The 21,509-nt window shown below is 38.4% G+C and overlaps 1 protein-coding gene across 1 annotated transcript in view; it reads right to left on the bottom strand.

Moving 5' to 3' along the window:
- MYO3A (myosin IIIA) overlaps positions 1 to 21,509 on the bottom strand; it is a 114,127-nt gene that overhangs the window by 25,981 nt on the left and 66,637 nt on the right. The window contains exons 17-24 of the mRNA XM_039709230.1: positions 18,315 to 18,441; positions 17,371 to 17,581; positions 15,409 to 15,556; positions 7,940 to 8,093; positions 6,637 to 6,725; positions 4,769 to 4,898; positions 2,326 to 2,405; positions 1,641 to 1,718 (exon numbers count right to left, since the gene is read on the bottom strand). Of these exons, the coding sequence (XP_039565164.1) occupies positions 1,641 to 1,718; positions 2,326 to 2,405; positions 4,769 to 4,898; positions 6,637 to 6,725; positions 7,940 to 8,093; positions 15,409 to 15,556; positions 17,371 to 17,581; positions 18,315 to 18,441 (1,017 nt within the window). The remainder of the gene's footprint in view (positions 1 to 1,640; positions 1,719 to 2,325; positions 2,406 to 4,768; positions 4,899 to 6,636; positions 6,726 to 7,939; positions 8,094 to 15,408; positions 15,557 to 17,370; positions 17,582 to 18,314; positions 18,442 to 21,509) is intronic.

Below are 21,509 nucleotides of genomic sequence, written 5' to 3'. Positions count from 1 at the left end.
AACAGTATATAGCTTTGGACCACTGTGGTACCTAAACTGAAATTATCCTTCACAGTCCACAAAGCTGTGTATCTAAAAAAGAGAGATCTGGCCTCTCATTGTTCTGACATAGATGTAAGTGAACTCCTACAGGTCATAAAATCATAGAATATATTGACTTGGAAGGAACTCATCAGGATCACCAAGTCCAACTCCTGGCCCTGTGGAGGACACCCCAAGAATCATACCATGTGCCAGAGAGTATTGTGCAAATGCTCCTGGAACTCTGCCAGGCTGGTGCTATGACCATTTCCTTGGAGAGCCAGTTCCAGGGCCCAGCCATTCTCTGGTTGAAGAACTTTTTCCTAATATTCAACATAAACCTTCCCTGATTCAGCTTCGTGCCTTTCCCTTATGTCCTGTCACTGGTCACAAGGGTGAAGAGATCAGTGTTTGCCCTTCCTCTTCCTCTCATGAGGATGTTGAAGGTCACAATGAGGTCTCCCCTCAGCCTCCCCTTCTCCAGGCTGGACAGACCAGGTGAGTTCAGCTGCATCTCATATGGCTCTCCTCCAGACCCTTCACCATCCTCATGGCCCTCCTGTGGACACTCTCTAGCAGTTTAATCTCTTTCTTACACTGTGGCACCCAGAAGTGCCCCCAACACTTGAGGTGAGGCCACTCCAGTGCAGAGCAGAGCAGGACGATCCCCCCCTTGCCCTGCTGGCCATGCTGTGCCAGATGCTCCCTAGGACAGGGTTGGCCCTTCTGGCTGCCAGGGCACTGCTGGCTCAGGTTCAGCTTGCCATGGACCAGGACCCCCATGTCCCTTTCCGTGGCACTGCTCACCAGCCTCTCATTGCCCAGTCTTTACACACAACCAGGGCTGCCCCATCCCAAGTGCAGAATTTGACCATTGTCTTTCTGAATTGTCATATGGTTGGTGATTGCCCACCCCTCTGATTTGTTGAGGTCTCTCTGCAGGGCCTCTCTGCTCTCAAGAAGCTGACAGCTCCTCTCAATTTAGTGTCATAAGCAAACTTGGTATTCCTTTGAGCTGTGTGCTGAATTCATCATGAACATTCCCTCAGCCACTTTATGGTTTGCTGGGAGAGATAACTAAACAAGAGTTGGAAATTCAGAGCAGAACCAACTCTGTGCACCATTTCAGATGCTCTTCACTGTTATTTGCTCTTTTAAGACCAGCAGCACAGCCAGTGCTTGGGAAGGTCCAGGGCACTGCTGAAGGATCCACAAGGATGAACCCTGGGCAGCCTCTGTGCAGTGACCATCAAGAACTTTCTCTGGAGCTCCTGCTTCCAATTGACTTTGCCTTCTTTCTTAAACTCTTAAGGAAATGCTATACCACTAATATCTCCCTTTATCTTCTTTGCTGGAAAAACAAGCAAGTGAAAGATTAATACTGATCGTCATACAATCAATGATGACAGCAATGTGGCTGTGTAATCAAGTACAGTTAAAGATGAAACATCACAATCTTCTCGAGACATTTGTACTGCACAGACTGCTGCACCATATATGCAGTTCACAAACTTAAATGGACCACTACTGATTCTAACTCAACAGGTGCATTTCAAAAAGTAAAAGAATAAACATTTCTTGTACTGTAGAAATATGTATTAAAAGATCTGACATCTTACTCTAAAATAAGAAGCAACTGTCTGTGTTTTCATGCTGGTTGTTTCTCTTGGATGATGTCCAGTATCTCCTGCTTCATTCTATAAAGATGAAGAAAAAAAATTACACTTTTAATCTAGTTTATCTGCAGTGCCCTTTCCAATGCCCCAAGAAAGCACCCCTCAGAGAACATAAGTAATTTTAAAAGTATTCTAAACAGCAAAAGTTACAGCATGATCACTAGCACAAATCAGTTACACCAACACTTTGCTACAGAATACACGAACATTCACACACACAAAGGGCACAGATTGGTAACAGAGCATCTAATAACTGCCACAAATAACAACAATGTCTGAGGTCCTCTTTGTTATTTCATCATCACTGTTAATTTCTAAGGAACGTAGCTATACTCCACAACAATATTTTAATTCGTCTTTTTGCTACAATACAGCTGGGAAATAGTATTTTTTTCCCCCTAAAGTTGTTATAAAACTATAGCCAGAAAGAAGCGAAATGTTAGGTTTTTACCTCACGGAAGGAATATGAATTGCACAACACAAAGATATCCAGCTAAACAGAAAAGAAAATGGAAGAGGGAGAAAAACCAAGCAAGGGGTTACTCGCTTACTTTCAATACCAAAACAGCTACTGCCTTTGTAGTTTAAATTAGGTTTCAGTGCAGAATCACAAAATCAGTTTTCTTACCTTTGTATGACTGATTGATTTCTGGGAGGTCCACATTTGATAACTGATTGTAGTTTTGCTTTTGGTGTGTGCCAGGTTACCTACAGGAAGATGAAAGAAAGTAACCTACCAAAGTGCTTACACCTCATCTAAACTAAGAATGATCCTGAACCACCTTATTCATGCCTCCAGTGTAACCATATAATTACAAAGGTCATTGCCTTTTTCAGAGTGTCCTCATTTCCCCTTTAACCCTTGGGATGGAATGAGCTCTGAAGAAGTTGCATAAACACAGAACATGATGTTTTTTCTCCTTCAACTCATATGTCATCTACTAGATAAAAAAAGAAACAAACAGACTGCTGTTTATAGAACGTAAAATAGATACATCTTAGAGCATCCATGTGGTTTTACCCTAAGAATGTTAGTGTACTATTCTAGTTCTAATGCTACATATTAGTTTAAAAAAAAAAAGAGTGCTAATACCCTTCTCTGGCCCTGAGGAAAAGTGATGTGGCATGACTCAAGTTTATACACCTAAATTCTACTCTTCACTACTCTTTCAACCGCCGGTAAAAATAAGGTTGTATCTTTCCACAGAACTTGCTGGAAACCATCACTGACCTCTCCTTTCTCTGAAATGTGGCTGGGTGTTTCTGGGTGTCTACTAGCTGACAGGGACCAAAACTGTCCCAGGGAGGCAGTCTAACCATTAATCAGAATGAGCAGCCCTGTGGGAATGTTTCAGCTACTGTTCACTGGCTGTGTTTGGTTTACTAGCACAGACAAAGTCTTAAGGCTCTAACTCTAGAATTCTAAGCCAAGCAATACCTTCATTATGATGACTTTGAAGGACTAGGTGTATTGACATGCTTTACATAGACACTGGTCTTTTCAAGGAAGAATGAAAATTCTGCTGAGCTTTCCATCATATCTCTCTGTGTTGATAAACTCTAAACATTGCTACATGCTGCCACTGCTTCTGCTAATAACATAACACCTCTGGGATCTCCCTCTCCACTGGGAGAGCCTGTATCTCTCAGTGCTCAGCTACTATCAGGAAGAGGTGGATAAGAGTTGGAATAACAGCTGCAAATATGTGTCATGGTAATGCATCTGGTATTATGTGATGATATCAAGGCCTAAACCTCCCTGGGGTTCAGATGAATATCACAGGGTGGGAAGGAAAAAGAGAGGATTATTCACAGCTAACTTTAGCTATCTGAAAGTGAGGTGTCTACAGGATCCCTGCTGTATTCAGTGGAGAGCGACACTTTCAGAGGAGATTTTTCCCATCCCAAGAGAAACACCTGAGATAGGCAGGATGGGTTGTGCTTTTAGTTTGCTATAGCTGGAAGGTTTGAGTCAGTTTTGAAACGCTACATGTAGTGTTTCACAATATTTAACAAGAAGACTAAAACAACCATCAGAGTTATCTTGCAAAACATGAAGACTTGGGATCAGTTCTTGGAACCATTTGGATGCTTACTTGGACTCTATGGAAATTATAGTTAAGTATATTAGCAGATATCAACAAGTCAAAAAGTTCAGGCTACAGCATTGAGCTCTGCACTTTCCCATGAACACTCACTTAAAATAAAATTCCAAGACTAAGTTTTGCATTCTAATAACAAAGCTCCCTTTGTAAAGAATAGAAGCCTTGCCAAAACCTCAGCTTCTGTAAGTTATGATAACATTTTAATTTCCATTAGGCTCTTCCAATTTAGCTTTTCTGTTCTGCTAGAAATATGTCTCCCATGTAATTGTACAAGAAAGTAATGTTGTAAAGTACTTACTGTATGGCATCAATGCCATCACACAGGGAGTACTACAACACAATAACAAACTGGTTGTAAGGAGACTTACCCATCATCCTGCAGTGGAAGGCAGGACACTTTGCAAGGACATAGTTCAAACCAGATGCAATTTAGGAGTAATTTCTGTAGAGCCAGTTTTATTCCTCCACCTCTACTTACGAATTTCTTCAGGAAGAGCTTATTACAAGGACTTTACAAGACTTATTACAGCTTATTTCTAAGACTGAAAATAGGGGAGTGTCTTCTCAGTCTTTGCAGCAGATGTTAGGAGCCCCAACCTTTGTTCTCTACCACCTAGAGATAAATTGCACTGCAGAAATTTATATATGCCCTGTCCAAAACAGGCCATTGACTTACCTGATCCTTCCTGTTCAGTCCCCAGCTCAAGAGATGTACTCCACTCCCTGTCTTGATCCCCTACCCTGAAGACAGGACCCTGAAAGAAGTCTCTACCACTTCCTTACCACTTGACCAGACCAATATCTCCCCTACAGCTTGAGATGGCTGCAGCTCCATTCCGTATAGATTCCATGGTTGGAAAGTGAAGTCACAAAGTGTCTAATGTCATCAGTCAGTGGTTATATGAAATTTAGCAGTGGTCATCACGAAGGCAGGAGAAAACTAAGAAGGTCACCACAAAGCAATACCTGTTTTTGTAAGAGGGTGAGTTACCAGCTGGCGTGTCAGGTTGTTTTCAGATGATCGCAGCAGCAGCACAATATCAGCTGGCAGAGTATCTCTATTTTTGGCTAGGAATCCACTTGCATTATATAGAACCTGTTTAAAAAGTACATTTATACATCTTGGACTTTGAAATGTAATTGTAAATTTAAGCTTTCTGGAATAGGGTTTTTACTTTAACAAGATATACAAATAGTTTTTCAGCCATCAGGCTCACTCTCACTTCTAGTCTTCTTTTTTGATCACTGAAAATTCTATCTTTTCAATACTGAGATATGATTCAAATCACTAAAAGCAAATCTATAATTCCAAAGTAGCTTGAGACATTTATTTTTTCTAATGCAGCTAGTAGTTTTAACCTGTGTGGACTTATCACCAGGACAAGCGTATTGCAGTCTTCCTTTACAGCTGTACAAGTGCTAGTGCACAATTAACCGTGCACTTGATTTCAACCACATCACACAGGATTACCTATATGACTGTACAGTCTTCCTGTGCTATTTATGTTATGCTGTGCTGGACCCAGAACTTAACATTCTTCCTAGGGATCTCTGTATTAATTGTAGAGGAAGTTTGCAGAACCACAAACTGCATATTGGCAACTGAAATCTCTCTAAAAATTCCAAGAATGGTGTATCTAAATCAAAAGGTAGCTTCAGGGTTCTATCTTGATGGTCTAAGAGATTCACAAGAAAACTTGACCTGTCAGGAAGGGTAGAAGATACTGGGACATATCATTTAGAAAAACCCATTACAGAACAACTCAGCAACAGTCTTAAATGATGAAAAAGACATGTAAAAGAGGAAATAAATTGCTCTCCAGTTCCACAGTAAGCTGGACTAGGGGTAATGAATTTACATGGCAACAATAGAGACATAAGTTAGACAGCAGAAGGAACTTCCTAATGTAAGAATTTTTTGAACACTGATGGGGCACTGGTGTAATTCCCCATCTTCAGTGGCTGGTAACAAGAATGGTAGAGGGAGACCTGGCTTTGCACTCCTTGCACTGAAGTATGCTATGCTGGTGAAATGCAACTCAGCTGGAGAGGAGGGTCAGAGGAGTTACAAGTGGCTCTTTAGCTGGCTGTCTTACTCCAGGGGTAAGGTATTTCCATCAGCTGACGGGCAGTATTTGTCTCTTCCCAGGCCAGCTGCTCCAGCACTGCACAGATCTAACTCGGTTTTTTTCCCATGACATGAGTGCTCACTCACTCTGTACTCTTCAGAAGAGCTCAGAGGGAGGTGGGAGCTCCTGCTTTCCCAAGGTAGGTTCAGGTGCCCAGTGCCCTCCTGCTGCAACAGCAGCTCCTCCTGTGTTTACTGAAGGAAGGAAGGAAGGAAGGAAGGAAGGAAGGAAGGAAGGAAGGAAAGAAACTGCTCCTCACTGAATGAAGCAGGAAGCAGGGCCTGCACTTTCTGTCTGGCTGATGACAAAGAACAGAACTAAGAAAGGCTTATGGTGTGTTGGAGGCAGTAGAAAGAATGGAGCTGGGTCCTGGTTACAAACAGTGGGAGCAAGCATGGTGCAGGACTTTGAGGAACTAAGGGGAAGAGCACTGAGTTGCATTACATACCAGTTATGTTTTGGGTCTTCTATAATACAGTCAATTCATTTACCTGTGACATTTAAGAGAAATACACTCCTGCTATTGTTTTTTTTTTAAATGAGGGATAAAAACTTTTCAATTTACTTTTGATATGTAAAGCACTGACAACATTCCCATGTCTGGACTGAAGAGACAACTGTTGAGAATCAACCCAGATGACCTCTTCTACTTCCTTCCAGCCCTGTCATTCCACAATCTCAAACTAACATCATCAGGTGTCTTACCTTTCCTGCATAATGATAAATTCCAAAGGTTAGATCTACTCTTTTGGGTCTCCAAAAATATTTTGATTTCAAATTATCTTCAAATTTTTCTGAAAGGAAACACATAGTTTATCTTACTGGAGTTACTGTACAATCATTCTCTTCTGAAGCCGTATCCCTCCAAGGAGATTTCCTGACTTCTCAGCCAATTCAGAGGCACAAAACAGACACTGGTGTTTTGAAGGACAGAGATACCATAATGGTCTTGTATCAAAAGACACTGGATAGAGGATATAGGAGCTCTTGGACAAGTTACTTACTTTGTTCCAATTTTTTAATGTGTGATCTCAGAAAATCATGGAATCATAGAATAATTAAGGTAGGAAAAGAAGTCTAAAATCATTTAGTTCAACCCTTAATCCAGCATCACCCTGTTCACCACTAAGCCATGTCCCCAGGTGCTACATCCACATGTTTTGAACACTTCCAGGGCTTGCCTTTCCAAGATTTTTATCTACATAAATGAAAAAATGCAGAAATTGTTCCGAACAATTCCTTGAGGAGTTGTGAAGAAACTTTCACGGATTGAGTGCTTCTGTACTGTAGACTAAAAAGCATGAGGATAAAAGAACAAGTTCATATAGTTGCTTTAACATGGGCATTGTTACTGGATACTATTATGTTTTCTGATTGGGTGTTGGCTAAAACTCTAATTTGACATTCTGCACATTCAAAAATGAGTAAAACCAGGATTTATCTGCACAGAAATACCACTGAAATAATGAAGTCGATACTAATTACAACTACTCAACAGCACTGAAATATTCAGGATCTGAATTACAATGACTTTAGGTGTTTTAATTTTAATTTGTGAATAGAAAACTCTCAGAAAGCATAATTTGCTGAAAGGCACTGAAGCATGTTTTCAGTCATTACTCTTAAAAAGTCTTAAGCTTCTTGTTCAGATACTGCTCATCAAAAATCTCAGAGCTAAGCATGACTGAACTTTGCAAACAGTGTTCTTGGTCTATGAACCTAGGGTTTTAACTCAGTTTGATCTTTACTCTTCAAGCTCTGCAGCAAAAGATTCCTGAAGGTGGGAGAACTTTAAACCTGGATCAGCAGCTTAGGTTCATTTGTACTCACCCTGTTTCTCTACTTCAAGGACACAACCATCCCAGCATGCATGTCTCCCTCAAACACACTGTGACACTGAAATGGGGGCTCACTAAAAGCATAACTAGCATGTAGTCTGAACTGTATGTGCCAAACAGAAATGGAAAAGAAGACAAGCTGTAAAACTGTGAAATGCACACATACTCACCTACAAGTGTCTGATCTGTTGCTTGTGGGAATCGACTTTCCTCATCCAGCAGAGACAATAAACCCATTGGTTTCTGCAGGAACATATCTAGGAGGGGCCTGTTGTCCTCATATTCTATAACTCTAGCATCAACACCTTCATAAAGGTATTCATTCTGCAGCAAGAAACAGAAGGCTTGCTTGGTCTGTGTACCCAGAACCACTTCAGAAAATAATTCACAAACTGTCAATTGCAGCAAATTAAAACTGCATTGAGAAAGTATGCCTCAGGGCTAATGCCGTCAAGGTTTTGCAGAAACAAATGTCAGCTGGGATTTCAGTTTTGAACATGTAAGTTCAATACTCACTCCTATGGCATATTTGGTTAAGTAAGATACTTTACAGGAATAGCAAGAATTAAAGAAATAGAGTTGAAGAAGATAAAGTATATTGTTTGCAAATAGAGACCTCAGGGTCTATTTATTTCCCTGAAATGTAGAAATTTCCTAACCATTTTGAGCTATATTTACATTCCCAACTCATTGTCCAGATCCAAGTGATGGCTAAGATCTACAGAAGTAGCTACAGGTTCCAGTGGCTTTACTTGTTCAATCACCCTCCTCAAACACCTGGAAAAATTCTTAATTGGAGAAAAAAGGTGCACATACTTTCTAAAAATTAAAGAATTGTGTACATACTTCCTAAGAATTAAATACATTGCCTCAGATTTGCTTCTAACACATTTTCATTCCTTTTAAGGACCTAGGGAAAGGTATTCCCCAAGATTTAAAAACAAGAGAAAAGCTGATGGCGTGGACTTCTTTGTTTGCTTTCTTTGTTTGGTTTGGTCTGGCTGTTTTTTTCCTGAAGACTGCAAATATCTGGATTTCTCCCAGACTAAGGAAAAAACAAAACCCAGATGTGTCTACAGTGCGTTGCGATGGTTTTATCTTGACTATAATTTAGATTATAGCTGGAGAATACAAGAATGACTTCCCTTAATCATTTAGCAAGGCAGAGGACAGCTGCAGATTTACCAAGAGAAGGTTGCTCTAGGGACTACCACCCCCCATTATTTTTGCTTGAATTAGGTAAAGCAATAGCAGTTTTCTACCACACGATGCTCCTGTTTGTGCCAAGGATGCCTTCAGTCCTGTGCAGGCTGTACTGTGAAACACAGAGCTTTCGATCTACTTTAAAATCATCCCTCTGCCAAAGGATAGGACTTAATAAGTGTTGTATTCATGTATGGTGTTAACATCGCAGTTTTGCCATCCTGAATTCATTGTGAGAAGAATGTCACAAAAATGAATGATGGCTAATATTAATGAGTTCAAAGACCTCTAACCTTGGAGGACCTCTCCTTATGTGTCATTCACTTGAGTCTGAGTGAGTGAAGGCAACACATTGAGCATTTAAAAAAAGAAGATCACTTTCATATACAACAGAAAAGCACCTATTTCATACCTCTTAATCTCAGAGAAACAACAAAAGGCATAAAATCAATAAGACTGGTCTAAAAATACAGGCACAAATAAAAAGTTTGATCCATTTGAAAGAGGACACAAAATATATACCTAAACCCTTCCAGTATCCAGATTGATGTAATTTCCCAGGACACTCTTCACTCTAAGGATAGGTTATAATTCAGTTTATATGCCACACAAGGGTATAATCAGTAAGAATCTCGCCTACAGCCCCATGAGGACTCCTCATTTGAGACAAATAACATTAACCTCATTCGTGTCAGAAGCAGTGGACGGGTGGAGTTTTGCTTTTTAATTTAATCAATGACCTGAGTAGCAGGACAAGACAGGAGAGTAACAAATGTATCACTGATACAGGCGAGAAGTTAATTATATACCTGTAGGAGCTGGTGGCAGAAAGGGAGTGAGTCTGTGTTATCTCCCAGAGATAACATGGGAGTAGGGGCAGGTTAACTGAGGGCTACAGCTACACAACATCTGACACACAGATGTTCATGGAACCAGCTGTTACTGTTTAGGATTATCTAGACTACCCTTATCAAGGAGGCAAGGGGAAGAGACTGCTCAGGATGGATCTATCAGAGGAGAGTGTTTCTGTGACACTCGGACTTCTTCAAACAAGCTCTCACAGCCAACCTGTCTAATCATAAACCTTTTCCAACTTCAAATGCTTGTGAGAGAGGCTGGTTTAGAGAGCTGATAAAAGTGTTCTCCTTGAAAAAGAAAGGAACTCTTAGAAGCTGTACTACTATGCTAAAACAGCAACACCTGCTCCCCTCCCTGCCCGGGCAGCACACAGGGCCTGACCTCCCAGCCTGCAGTGACCAGTCTGTGTCCTTTGTGTCTCACAACTGAACAAGTGTCAGCACTGACAGCTTTGGAGATGCTGCCAGCTTCCCAGCAGCATATGAAGGAGTTCACTCCATCATTTCCCACAAGCTCCTGAAGGACAGCTGATGACCAAGCCAGGCACCAGTGTGACAGATGACTCAGAAATTATCTGTACTACATTTTCTGATGTAGTGCTGGTTTCAACCACATCATTAGAATATAAGCAGCAAGTATAAAAGCTTTAATAATGGACATCATAAAACTGTAATGAAACAAGTCTTATTTGAATTAATAAGATGAATCAGCTACAGGATTTTGTAATCCTCTCCACAAGAAAGCTCCACAAAATATCTACTTCTTGAAATTCTAAATCATAATCCATTAGAAAGTATTCCTGTGGATGGGATGTCAAAAGGAATAATTGAGTTAGACTATTAACTGGGCTCCCATCTCGTCTTAGTATTACATGCTATCTTTCCTATGATCAAAACTATGTAACAATAGCTTGTACCACCTGGTTTCAATGGTAACAAAAGAATTACAAAATGCATTAGGACATGGTCTTCATGTTTAATAAAGTAATGCCATTTCACCAAGAACATTTTATGATGACACTTGGGTTTAAATGGGGACACCAGGGACTTACTCAGAAGGAACCTTTTCCAGCTGAAACTAGAAGATTAAGTTGTCATGGGAATGTAAAATAAACATAGCATACATTTAATGCAAAAAGTATAATCCTTCTAACTGACAGCAAACTTGCTACTTTCCAAAGTGTTTCAGCTATCTGCCATTACACTTTTTACTTCTTATGGGGGAATGACAAATGAGAGAGAAATAAGAAGGCTGTTTTGCTGAACATTGTGACCTGCAGATCATGGAGCTGACAGAAAGTAACTTATATCATTATCTAATATGTAAGGGGAATACCTTGAAGGACAGGACTGAAAGTCCAAAAATTGTACTTCACTTTATAGTGACCAAAAAAACCCCCTTGTGCTAGCAAAACAAAAAGCAGTGACTAAGTTGAGAGGCCACATTCTCTCCCCAGTCAGTTCCATTGACTAGTGGGAATTACACTATCTTAATCTTAAACTATATACCCATTTCAGTCTTTCTGTTAAATTAGTGAAAGGAGATTGCATTCAGGCCTAAAAGCCTTTATTCTTAAATGAAAATATTAATTCAACAATAAAGAATAAATTCTCTTAGTTTTGACTTGAGTTGTCCATGTTGGCCCACAGACACTCCATTCCAGCTGACACCCTGAGCCTCAGGTTGTGATAGTACCACTGCTCCTTTCTTCTACCCCTGTCACTACTGTGGCCTTTTTATTTTTGTGGGCCACACTTCTAAGGAAAGAAAAACTGTGAATGCTTCTCAGATTCAGAAACAGAAAAAAGACCACTGGCAATGATAAAACAATGTCACCTGCAACACTGAAAGTACAATTCAGCCTCATGAGTGTATTTACTATTTGGCTTCATTGGTCAAGTTGCCAAAATATGATTCACCTTCTCTGATGACATAATCACTACTTAATTCTAGGTGAACATGAGCTGATGACAAACTAGAGTGTAATCAACTGATTAGGCCTCAGCTTCCCACAGATCCGTCAAATTTCACCAAATTGCACGTGATGTGATATTGAACAGGGCAAAATAGGGAGAGGATGAAAAAACAATGGATTTGTACATTTTATGTCTCTTGAGGGAAGTATAAAAGAACTTAAATTCTTCAGGCTTTCTTCCTTGGGTAGATCTACAGGGTTCACTGCAGTGTTGTGTTACAGATTTCTGAGGGCAGATTTCAGGGCAATCTGACATGTCTGCCTGGCACTGCACAGGGCAGGCTTTCTTCCTTGGGTAGATCTACAGGGTTCAGTGCAGTGTCGTGTTACAGATTTCTGAGGTAGCACAGGACAATCTGACATTTCTGCCTGGCACTGCACAGGGATGTGAAGAGACACTAGCCTGGGTTCCCAGTGACAGGACAGCTCCAGCAGCACAACAGTCAGGGCTAAGGGAAAGCCAACAAAGATCTTGGTGACTTCTGGCATCAGCCTTCTTGTAAACATAACTTCTGTCTTTTAGAGTCTGTGACACAAACCCTTGCATATAAAGTCATTTGTAAAGTCAAGTAGGTACATCAGCAAAGAGCAGAGGTCATCCTAGTGTTTGTTTTACATCAGTGATATTTTTAATTTTAGTTTACAATTAATGTACATTACTGGTGTCAGCATAGCAGAGTCCTTACAGTGAACAGGAAAGTGAATAGGAAAGATTCTGGAGCCACCTGCTTTCTCAAAGGCTGTTTTTGTGATGTAAAACTGGGACAACCATGTAATAAATAAATGAAAAGTAATGTCTTATAATGACTATGAATCATACCACAAATCATTCTGTGCCACTGGGTTGTAATGCAGAATAACACATTTCTCATTTCCCGTCTCTGAAAGGAGCAGATTTATACTTGCATGAACTTAATCTGTATAGCTCCTTCTGAACTTCTGTAGTAATATCTTTAGAGACTGCTACAAGGTACTATAATGAAATTTGGTATAATCTGATGTAGTGGTTTGATGCAAATTAAGGTAGACAGTCACTTGGTTGGTATTACAGGCTGGATGTGGACACTTGTAATAGAAATATTAGAACTGGTATAAATGAAATATGAATGGGAATGTGAATATAAGCACCAGAAAAAATAGTCTTAAAAGAATAGCTGTGTGATAGCCTGTGATTTGAATGAAGAACATTTGTTCATAACAATAAAACCGAGGAAAGAGTCCCTTACAAGAACAGAAGGCCCTCACTTACATAAAAACACAGTGCAGAGAGTTAGTGAGCGGAACACTCTCTAAACCTGACAGCAGGAGCATGACTGCGAGGTTATAGCACATCACACACAATTTTCTTACGAGCCCACCAAGGAAATGGACTGTAGCCATAAAAATATATATGTTCCAAACAAGTAAAGCCAGATAATGACCTTGCCTAAAGGTTATGGATGCTGAAGTAAATAAGGGTTTGAGGGAAAGAATGATTGCTAAAGGCTGTAAAAGATATGTCCAGAAGCTATTTCAGCAAGAAGAACTTAACAGACATGATGAAGACTTGCCAGCTGCTGTCCATTATTCTATATGTCACTCAGAAATTTTCTTGGCCAGACCATTTGAACACAGACACCCCCCACCCCCCCCCGCCACACACCACGGTGCATTTTATGTATCTGTGAGTCAATGAAATCTGTGAGAGAATGAATGGAAATGGGTAAAATTGATGTACTTAGAGATTCTGTAAATAAAGATTACTTTTCCCTTCTATAGGGTCTGTAGCTGTACTAACTTCCTACAGGGAGAAATGGGCAAACTATATATTGTCAAAATAAGAAGTTAATTTTCCCCCCTATGTGCTCAGTAACAGAATAACCACCCTGACCATGGTACAGCAAAGCACACGCAGGGAGAAAACTGTTCCTACTGCACGGTGACACTACAAACCTATGCAATAATATAGGTCTGGCCAAAAAGTTCTGTAAGAGGATACCTAGAAACAAGTGAAGACAGATTACACTAACTTGACTCTAATTAAAAAAGAGAAGGAACATTTAAACAATATTAGGTGTACAGGAATAGGGATAAGAACACCAAGGCTGGTCTCTCAGCAACAAAAGGCAGCTAGGGAGAATGTGGTCCTGCTGCTGAACAAGTTTGTGGATGACGTGGAAAAGGCTGAGATATTCAATGCCTTCTTTGCATTGGTCTTGACTGATAATTCCAGGTCCCTGAGACCAGGGGAAAAGTCTGCAACAAGGAAGACTTAAACTTAGCATTTAAGCAAAGTGGACATATGCAAGTCCATGGGATCTGGTCAGTGCTTGGTTTTGACAGGAATAAATATTGTTGCTGCAGTCTGTGCTATTTCCATCTCCCAGCTGTTAGAAACAGCAATATCCAAGTGCCCTTCTTTTGTGAACTTCGGAAAGAAGATGCCCAAGTAATTACAGTAGATCTAGTTAAATTTTCTCTGGATTTTAGATTATATTAAAACCAAGGAAACACTTCTGTTGGTACTCTTGCACATAAATCTATAAAAACAACTACAAGATACATGACTGCAAGACAACATTTCCTGAAATAATCGGGAAGAGAATAAAACACTGAGCCACAAAAAAAAAATTGTCATATTACACATAAATATATACACCTCTAGACTGACACATGCATGTACATGCATGTACACACCTGCATACATAGACACATTCCAAACTTGTATCTGTCTTACATTAAAACAAACAGTGATTAACACTGACAAAACACTCTGTTTCTACTAACAATTAAAATCACAATTCAGGAGAATTTTCATATGTGTATCATAAACCAAATAATTTTAGTAAAAAAACAAAAATATAATTTCACCTATGGTTTGAATTCTGATTGTTCTGCCATAGAGAATTCTGAAATATTTAAATTTTCACCAAGATCTTTTTTTTTCCCCCTAAAAATGTTATTTCTTAAAATAACAATATTGAATCATGATTAATTCTCCTGAATTTATTTACAAAGTTGAGATGATTTTTTTTAGGTTTTTTCCCTCTCCAAATTAATAAACTTTTATATTTACAATGTTATTAATTTTCTCTGCTTTAAAGTAAATTATTTAGATTAAATCCATCATTGTTTAGCTGAGATGATCTAGTTTCTCAAGACGAAAAAATAATTGTGAGATTTGCAGTTTTTAATAATGGAATTTCAGTGTTCATTAAGTTTATTAGTAAACTATTATGAACCCTGCACTTTCAAAATTTTGTTACCACTCATTTACTGTTTTACTAGAGAATCATACATTACAATACTCATTATTCCTCAAGAAAACAACATAACATTTGCATCAATCAGATTATCCCAGTGCACAGTGTTATGTTGCTTAGTTACTGTAAATTTCAAGTTTAATGCATTTTATGTTGGCATTTTACTTGCAAATAGCAAGAACTGCTTCATGGAAAACATACTTAAAAAACATTTTTTATGATCTGCTATTTACAAGCTATCATGGAGAAGGAACAATGTAGTTTCTTGAGACAAGGTTTTATACATTCAGTAATACTGAAAGCTTTATATGTTTCATGTGTTTAGTAATACTAAAGTTTCATCAAAATAACCAACACATACCTGTTCCCAGGCAAAGACATGTTGATTGAAGTAGAACTGAATTTGTTCATTGGCAATGTTGATACACAGTTGTTCAAAAGAATTTTTTTTGAAGTTCTCAAAGCCAAAGATATCAAGAATTCCAATATTCAAGCCATCATCATTTTCACTGCAAAGATGAAATATACTTTTCATTGTTGTATCTTTTTTTTTCATTAACCACATTCATTACTACTTCACAAAGGGAAATCATGGGCCAAATCTGTACACCAGTTAGACAGGATAAGTTCTGCTGAACCAGATCTCTTTTAAAATGACAATAATTGTTTGAGATACATAAGTGCAGATCAATTCAAAGATTACTGCAATGCAGACCAGATACACAACAACCAAGTCAACTGATAAGTGAATAGGGGATGTACAATTTTAATTTTACACTAATATTTGTAAGTAATTATTCTAAAAAGCTGACTATAGTACAAAAACAACATGCAGTTCTTTTTGTTTCTCTTGGAATAACACCAGCTTTACTCACCAGCATCCTGAAGTTAAAGACTGTTGTCATTAAATATTATTTGTTCATATTACTTACTCATAACAATTAAAACTGTTTTGTTTAACATTAAAGTAAAAAGAATTACTAGCTAGACCTTTTATGTAGCTAAATAACTATTTTATGCACTGGGATGTGTTATGAATTTAAATCACCAATATTTTAAGTAGGGCATACTCAAGATATGCGATCACTTGTGCAACTGGAAGAAAACTCTAATACTTATTTGCTGAAGCAAAAAATTAAGAGGATATAATTTTATAACAAACTAAGGCTGACATTAGTGACCTTTGTAGGCAAGTAAAATATAAATCACATTCTTTCTATAAAACCTCTTTGAGGGGCTATCTGTAACCATTTTAAAATAAAAATTTAGGAAATCATAAATTAAGATTAAATCATAAATTAAGAATCAGCCTCAAGACACTCATGAATAGCACTTAAACCTCTTTGTGAAGTCCATCTCAAAAACGGAAGTTTTCATTGTGGAGAGATCTGAATTTGGTGACTATTTAATCTGTCTCAAAATTACATTTTTGATGAATAGACTGCTAAAATTTATCTGCCCCATTTCTTTTTCAGAGCTAATTACATAAAAACAGAAAATGCAAACTATTTTACTACCACAAAATCAAGCAAAATTTGTTTGGGTTTTTTTACAGTGAGCATTTCAGGTTGAATTTTCTCCCTCTTCACCAGCATAATAAGTAAGTATTCAGTTTGAAAAGGGCTCTGTACAGACAACTGAGAGAGGTACACAGGCTAGAAGTGCTGCCCCATCTACCATGGATTTCATCCTATCACTTACTGATTAAAGTTCTGTTTATTGTTGCTCTGTTATAACCAAATACTTAAAAGTTTAGACAAATTTTAGGATTGCAACCTTGGCTCTTCTCTGATGTTTAAGAAGAAAAAATCCAGGAAATTCAGATCTCCAAAGCTATTTGCTATTGATATGGTGTTTAAAATGTCACTTTTTAAGTGTGAAGTGGACAATACCTCCAATAAATGCGTTTAAAAACTATTCCCACACATGTATGAAACCATGCTTATACCAACAGTGACAACAGCATCAGTGTAAATAAGAGCAGAATTTGACCTGTGTAATCAACATGATGAATATCAAAATTTTACTCTGAAAAACATACAAAAGAAAAAGGGCAAACAGTTTAAAGGGTTAAAAATACAAAAGGAAAAAAAAAAGGGTTAAATCAGTAAAGATCAACAGGAAAACACCAGATGCTTTTGCCAACCATATCTACTGTATTTTCACTATATCCTGTGAAAGGGACAAACCCTTTTCAACATGGTGGGGTCATAAACAAAAAAGCAGCAGAGGAAAAGAACTTAATTACACTAAATGCTCTAGTGAAAGACAATATTATTACCACAGAAAGAATATCTCTTTATTCTACAAAATCTCCTTTTACCTTAAATGTTTGTCAGGTTTGAGTAAAGTGTTGATGCGATTGACTATCCAGCTGAAGAGGCGCCCGTACAGTGCTTTGGCCATGGCATCTCTGACATCAGTGGCTTTTTCCACAGTGTTGGGACGAATAATTGTTTCTCCTCGAGTCACTACACAGTGAGAGGTGAGGGCCTCTTGCAGTTCATCTGCCTGAATACACAGCAGGGATGCACCTGGGAAGGAATGTCACAGGCATAGCTCAGAGACAGATTTTGGAAGGTGACCATGTTAGAAGTACCCAAGTTGTGAGGTGTGAATACCCCTCTCAGTTATAACCCACTCATACAAGTCACTGCTGTTCTCCTTTGCTCCAAAAAAAGGGTGCTTCTTTCCCCGTTTCATAATATTTTTCTAAGGCAAGAAAACATGCAAGAAGATAGAGTGAAGACTTCATTATCTCCCCAGGTGTAATTACTGAGAAAGTGCAGCAAATTTCTGGAGAACCTTTGTCCCTTTGCCTCTTCTACCTCCTAGCAGCTTATAGTGTAAGGCATCCCTTCCAAAGAATTAGTGAGCCATAATTCCACAGGCAGATGTGGGGAACAAGAAATGAGCAGCTGAGAAAGAAACTGGGAAAAAAATATTCAATGTGTTAATGAGGTTCTCCATCAAATGTTCAAATAACCTTGGAAAAATACTAAGGATTTTTTCAGGCATCTGCAGTATTAGTCATGTTTCCTGTATGCCAGTGGACTGGTTAGTCAAATAAGAGGCATAACATGGAAATATTTTTTCTTTTTTGCATTTGAATTCAGGTGGGCTTAGAATTAATCTACCTTCAGTTTTTAATTATTCTTGCAAAATTTCTAAGTGAATACAGTTTTCATTGATACCTCTTACAATAAAATAAATTTGATATGAAAACACTAAAGAAAAACAATGTTAAATGAAGAAAAAAACACTCACAGTTCTCAAGGGCTACTGGATTGGAAATGTTGCTCTTGTCAATCATATGTTCAGATACTACTGCAGAAAATTCAATGTTACCCACGTTTAAAATGGCAGCCAGGACACTGTACACACTTCCAAGTTCCTGAAAAGTACATTAAAAGAATGCAATACTTAATAGCCAGGTAATTTTTCTCTGTGGTTTGTGCCGTGGGTATATGCATGTCTGCTGTTTCCTGCTGTTTGCCATGTGCCCACTACTTCTAGGAGTGCTGTTCTCAGCAATTATTCCCATTCTGTACTTAGCAAAGTCTTCAAAGAGTAAGACAGTCAAAGAGGGCAAGACAAACCATAGCCTAACCTCTCTTCTGTACTTATTGACAGGAAGTAATGAAAGCAAAAACAGTTGTGTGCTTACCCTCTTACATAGAAAGAATTCAGAGGTTATTTATATCTACCCTTCACTGTGTCTGTAGGTGCAAACATGTCTAAAGATTTAATATCTAGTTTAACAAAAAGTAGAAAAAAATCTGTATTGATGTTTCTTGCATCATGGAAACAAAGGTACTTCAAATAATAGGTCTATATCAACTCCCACCAATGTCATCAGAAACAGTTTCACTGAGGGAAGAGTGAGGCCTCACCTCTCCGACTTGGTAAAGCACTTTATCCTTCAAAATGTCAGATAGGAACTCACCAAAGCATCTTAATATGGACTTTGCTTAAACACATTTAGATTTCAAATTATTTAGGAGGTTCTGCCATGGTTTAGTTGGTAAGGTGGTGTTAGGTTATGGCTTGGACTTCATGATCTCAAAGGTCTTTTCAACCTAGTTAATTCTGTGATTCTGTGAAAATGGACTCTGTCACGGAAAAGGCTGTTATTACTCTGGACAGTGAAGTGATAGATACAGTAAATTCAGTACCTATACAAGAATACATACATTTCAAATAATATTTGGAATTAGTAAAATAATGCTTTCATTGCAGGTTGGACTTAGATTTTAACTTAAATTTTCATCTGAATAGTGAATGTTTATCATTATACCTGATGATCTGAGTGTTTTTTACTCAGAAAGATGTAGGTGTACCTGTAAAGCATACTAACAGTCTGTGACACTGTGTATTTTGAGGCATACAGTAATAGTATGTTTTGTAAATAGCAGGTTGAAAACTTTTGTAGCAGTTTTATAAGAAGCAGTTTTGAAAATCTGATTGGTATTTTATAACTAAGAACTTTTTATAATTGCACAGCATTTTATCCATATTATTCAATACTTTGCTGGTACCATGTCAGGCATCATTTACTCAGATAAAATCTCTAATTGCTCTAGAATACTTGAGCTTGTTTTCAACACTTTCAGAAGTTAATCTAGTAGTTAATAAATAATGATTCCAGTGACAGCAAGACAAACTGGGTAAGCTCACTCTAAAAAATTATGCTGAGGATAATTGGCACACAGTTTACTTAGGATTAACTACTCATTTTCATTTTAAGCTTAAGGACACAGTTGAAATGCAAAGAAATGGATAGCTTAACTTCTGCCATCATGCTGTACAATATGTATAGCTGCTGACATTTTCCTGCCCTTTTCCAGTGTGTTTGAAATCTGGCTTGATCTGTCTCATACAACATAATTATTGTTCCCCTCAGGCAGTCCTTTCTTACTAATTTTGCTGTGCAGCCTGAAATAAAACTGTGATTTTAAGACAGGGAGTACTGACAGTAGTTACTTTTAAAGCCTGTCAGTCAGTTAAAAGCAAATTTCAAAGAAATAAAGCTTTGTTTAGGTTTCAGTTTTAACTGAAGATTTTTTTCTGTCCATGGCTTTTTGCTAATAAAACACTGAACATGCTTATATAGAAATTCCTCTGTGCACTGGGACGAATGTCAAAGCTTAAGGCTGCATTACTAAAAAGTGAACTTGGGAAAGGAATTCAATGTACTACAGGATATTTTTTTCACTGAAAAAAAATTGTGTTTGCACATGTATCTGATATCAGAACATCAGTGGGGGAAGAAGACTCTTCCTTCACTCCTGCAAGCACAGCCTCAGACAGGTTAATTCACCCTGAGGAGGATGCAAGGCAGGCTGACATGGCTGGGGGTCACAAGTAGCCACAAGCAGATTGCCTATGGCACTCAGCCTGCTTCTGAAACTGCAGGGTTCTACAGGTACATAATTCTTCACAGATTCAGCTCCCAGTGGCTTGCTGAGTTAATCAAGTGAAGATCCATGCTAGAACTGCACAATGCAGCCAGTGACCTGGCTCTAACTGCATCTTCAATGTACATGGAAGGCCTCTTCTGGATGATCAAGATTATTGTTTCCACCCATCCAAGTGAACAAAAGAACTGGAAACAAAACCAGACTTGCTGCTTTTCATGCTTTGAATTAGGATTTATCAAGGTCTCTGGTGCTGTGACAAAACTGCTATCAGTGCTGAAACATGAATGTCCTTTCATGCTGCTTCTGGATAGGTGAAAGCACAAGTGAAAGGATGTGACACTACAGCTGTGATATTACTAAAAGCAGCTGCGAATAACATGTAGAGGAGAAAGAGACTGTGAACACCTTTGCTACGACAACCTAATGCAAAGTGACTCTGGAAGAACAAAATAGGTGAATACATATGTTCTGCTGCCTATTTCAAATATTTACATTGAGGGAAGCCAGGAAACATCAACTGAAGTGAGCAATTTTCTGTGAAAAGCTTCTTACCACATACAGTTTTGTCAGGGGAATGAAAACATACGTCCATTCTGAAGCACTAGTGCTATATTTCACAGATACTGTATGGATCATACCTTTACTATTTATATTGTTTATAAATAAAGAGATAAATGACACCTGTGATGCACCACTTCTCATAAGGAAAAACTAGGTCACAGGATGGGATTTCTTTCCTTTATCAATCCAGTCCTTTTTTAAAATTCAATTCTACCAAAGACAGACTGAGGAGAGGGGTTTAACAGCTAGCTGAGCAATTATATGAGATCATAAAGAAAAAATGGGTTCAGTTACTGTTTAGTGATGAGATTCATCTCCAAAGGGATTTAAGAACTTCATTCAACTTTATCCCCAGAGTTGTGAAAATGTATTGAGTTCATCAATACCCAGATCAGCTCAATGAATTTTTAGAACTTTCACCATGGACTTCATCTTAAAACTGAGATGAGGCTCATATTCACAGGCCTAAAATTATTGGCTA

Source organism: Passer montanus, unplaced genomic scaffold (assembly GCF_014805655.1).
Source record: "Passer montanus isolate IOZ18808 unplaced genomic scaffold, ASM1480565v1 scaffold10, whole genome shotgun sequence".
In the NCBI taxonomy this organism is placed as follows: Eukaryota; Metazoa; Chordata; class Aves; order Passeriformes; family Passeridae; genus Passer; species Passer montanus.
Note: the sequence above shows the minus strand (reverse complement) of the source record. Positions and strands in the feature narration are given on the sequence as shown.